This window comes from Limulus polyphemus, unplaced genomic scaffold, assembly GCF_000517525.1.
Source record: "Limulus polyphemus unplaced genomic scaffold, Limulus_polyphemus-2.1.2 Scaffold2083, whole genome shotgun sequence".
In the NCBI taxonomy this organism is placed as follows: domain Eukaryota; kingdom Metazoa; phylum Arthropoda; class Merostomata; order Xiphosura; family Limulidae; genus Limulus; species Limulus polyphemus.
The window spans coordinates 211,349-215,200 of NW_013667693.1; the positions used below are offsets into that span (position 1 = coordinate 211,349).

Consider the following 3,852-nt stretch of genomic DNA (forward strand, 5'->3'; position numbering starts at 1 on the left):
TGATGACTAGACTGCCTTCCTTCCTTAGTCTTACTACCTAGCTAACTTAAGGTACGGGCGTAGCGCAGATAGCCTCGTGTAGCTTTGTCGCGAAATTCCTAAACAAACAAACAAACAAACAATCATTGAAACGATTCGGCAGTTAGGCGTATTAAAGAGGTCGGCTGAATTGTGTGAAGAATTGAGTTCAGATCATAGAAGAAATGAGACTGTTGAGGAAGCATTGAACTGTGTACTAATATTATAACTGCTATTTACCATAAAAGTGACTTTACAAATGTAAACATTATAAGAGGGGAGGGTATGCCAAGTAGAAGCGTTTAGAATGGCTTCCTCCTACAAATGGCCTGTTGTGACTACATGTCTTCAGAGCCACGAATTGCCCTGTGGAATTCCTGTTTTTTCAGTACTTGTGACCCATTAAAATATGGATGGTTTTTAGAGTAGAATGCAGCTATAAGACCAATTTTGATGATAAAGACACATATTTCATCCAGTCTGCATACAGGCACTTTCTGTATATACCAGAAAGGTTGCACAGAGGTGTGACCATGTAGAAAACTTAGTTGTTTGTGAATTTGTCTGTGCATGTATAGGACAACATCCAGAATTATATATGAATGGGAAATGGTTTATATATAGTTTACATAGAAATAATTATTATCATTGAAACTTGCATTATAAAGTATTTGAAAATAAAAGGTATAGATTATTATTTTCAGAACAATGATGCCTTAAATTTGCATACTTAGATTGTTGCGTAGCGAGGTCACGTGACTAGTATCACGCCACTCCTTCTCGAACCTTCGTGAATTATCGGGAGACTACTAGATTGGGGGTAGGCTGGTATATATAAGATGGTCACAACGTGACGGAACAATGAGTAATTGAACTGCAGTCAGAGAGTGTGTAATTGAACTGAGTATTGTTGAAGTCGAGCACGTGAGACGTTTGTTATAGAGCGACTGTTGAAATTAAGTGTATCGTAAAGTTGTATTCGGAAAGAATAAACCAGTTTTATTTAAGAAAGGACTTGTGTCGCTAAAGTTTCGTCGGAACGAATTTTCGAAAAATTAACTAACGAACGGAGACGTAACAATATTATTATCTGGAAGTGAGTGTTTATTATTTTGATGTGTATTACAAGTGCATAAAATAATTATACTTTTTGTTGAATGCGAAAGAAATGAAATAAAAACTGATTTTCGTTTTCTTCTTTTTAACTTTTGACAACCTTTACACATTCAAGTTTTGTGCAGCAGGCATGTTTAGAATCAACTAATTCAGATGGTTTGGATTGTTTGAATTTCGCGCAAAGCTACACGAGGGTTATCTGCGCTAGCCGTCCCTAATTTAGCAGTGAAAGACTAGAGGGAAGGTAGGTAGTCATCACCACCTACCGGCAACTCTTGGGCTACTCTTTTACCAACAAATAGTGGGATTGCCCGTCGCATTATAACGCCCCCATGGCTGAAAATGCGAGCATGTTTGGTGGGACGGGGATTCGAGTACAGAGTCAATCAATTTTATAAAATAGGACTAAATATATAGGACTAAATATATATGTATCAATTGTGTTCACGCATTTAACATAAACGCTACAGGACGCTAGGTAATGTGTTGATCGTAAAATGTATTTTCTTTGTTTCAGTATTTTATAAATCTTTGTGTTTTACATGTTGATGATACTGTTTCTGTGTGGATTTTTTGAAATGAAATAATCTGTTTTAATCATTCACCAGTTCATCAATTAATTAGTTCCAGTGAAAGTTCTGTAGAAATAACACAGAACCCGTGATTTATATTAACATCCTAAGTACTTACAACCAGAATTGTTTGTAAGATGTAAAATTCAGATAATACACCGAAAAGTCACTCTCACGAAATGATTACACCATTATAATAGTTTTTTTATATCTCTTCGCATTGTGCTACATTGTATTGATATTTTTGACAATACATTATCTTGGGAGCTATTATTAACTAAATTATATAACTTAGAGGAAACTTTCAAGTTCTTCGCCATCTTCGAAAGCTTGCTTTCTAAAACCTGCAAAGTTTACCCACACACTGAAAAATATCGAGCGATTAAAAGAGGTAAGAAGAAACTTTTGTTTTTCCAGATTTGTATTTTTTTGTTCGTCTTAACTTCTGAATTATAGCCACTCCGAGAATCTCAAGGGTTTATAACGCTAAAAATAGGAGTTAGATACCCAAAAAATATCCCACTTTGTTGCTTTATGCTTAAGAATATACACACTTTTGCATTATACTTGTTTCCTTGAAACTTTCGAGACTTTTATTTCGTAACAAAAACTTTATTCTGCATCTGGCTTGTTACAACAAGATTCGATAATATATCGAAGGTCTGCATGAAAGAAGGTGAAGGTAGGTTATTTTCAGATATAAAATTTAAAAATCCTATTCCACATTAAGGACAAACTTGTAAAGATAGACGTTAGTAGTTACCCCCTCCCCTTCCACTGGCGGCAGAGGGTGCTACACGTGTGTCGACTTAAAGCAATAGGGACGAGAGGAGTGAAGGGGTAGAGACAATGATGTCATCAGAGAGTATGCATTGCTAGGCCACCATGACATGCGGACATGACGTCAGAGACAATTACGTAATAGTTCCACGAAATGGAGCCAGAGGGCGCATTGCTAGGCCGCCATGACAGATAGCCATAACGTCAGAGACAATGACGTCCACGACATGTATCAACGTGTCTCAACAATGATATTTATCAAAGCATCGGTTAAAACACTATATCAGTTATTAACGTTACATCATTTATTAAGGTATTTAACTTTAGATGTAACATTTCCAGCCAAAACTACGAACTCAGGTAATGGACGATGGGTCTCGTCCAGCATCTACAACAAACTTATGTGTTCCAACATAGCATAAAAAAGTCATCGTACATTTAACATAGATTGAATATATGTTTTTGTAGGTCTGTACATGGGGTAATCTACGATTATCTCAGTGTTTTTCTGCAACTTTTATCTGGTATGATTTTTATCAATTATCACAGTAATTTATTCATGTTACTACAATGAACTTTACTGAAGTTTCGTAAGTCTTATATCAACTTCGTTGACACTTAAGATGTAAAAAATCTATTATTATGTTGTACAGTAAGAAAAATACTAACTTGATTATAATAAACATGGCCTTTGAACAATGATCTTTAGAAATAAATCTAATCATGTTGATGAATGGTTATTTATGTGAAACTTATAGGAACGCTCTTTATAAACTGATTTCATGTAAGTGATAGATTTGTCTTTTCTTGTAGACCTTTTACCGTGAGATCACAAAACTTACAAGTATATCACTCTATTGAAAAACGTTCACTTTAATGTTTGTGATACTTATTGTTCCAATGATATTGTAATGTAATAAAGTATTTAACACATTCTCCGTTCTTTATATGTACAAGAGCCACAATCAGTGTTCTGTGTCGTTATATATCAGGTGAAATATAATAGTTCTTGGTTTCATTACATGACATAAAACTGAATATTCCTCAAGAAGCAGTCGTTGACCAACATGTAACTAACGAAAAAATGTCAGTAAGAGAGTTTAACTGAGTAGGAAGTACTAGGTTGTCAAGAAATTAATGTCGCTTTTTTTAGATGAAAAAACCCGAACAACTTATATATCAAAACAAAACATTTATTAAATGAAATAGTCTCCATTCTTATCGATGATGCTTTTCCATCTTACAATCAGGTTGTTAATGCCCTGATTAAAGATATCACTTGGCTTTGAAGCAAAAATGTCGATATCCTTTTTAACACCTTCCACATTTGCATACGTTTTCTCATTAAGATGGTGTTGCAGCAAAC

The 3,852-nt window shown here is 34.8% G+C and overlaps 1 protein-coding gene across 1 annotated transcript in view; it reads left to right on the forward strand.

Annotated features, from left to right (window-relative positions):
• The window catches only part of LOC111087382 (kinesin light chain 3-like), a 39,168-nt gene extending 36,265 nt beyond the window's left edge, over nt 1-2,903 (forward strand). Inside the window, exons 9-10 of the mRNA XM_022393830.1 lie at nt 2,002-2,097; nt 2,829-2,903. Of these exons, the coding sequence (XP_022249538.1) occupies nt 2,002-2,097; nt 2,829-2,903 (171 nt within the window). The remainder of the gene's footprint in view (nt 1-2,001; nt 2,098-2,828) is intronic.
• Nucleotides 2,904-3,852: the final 949 nt, after the last annotated feature.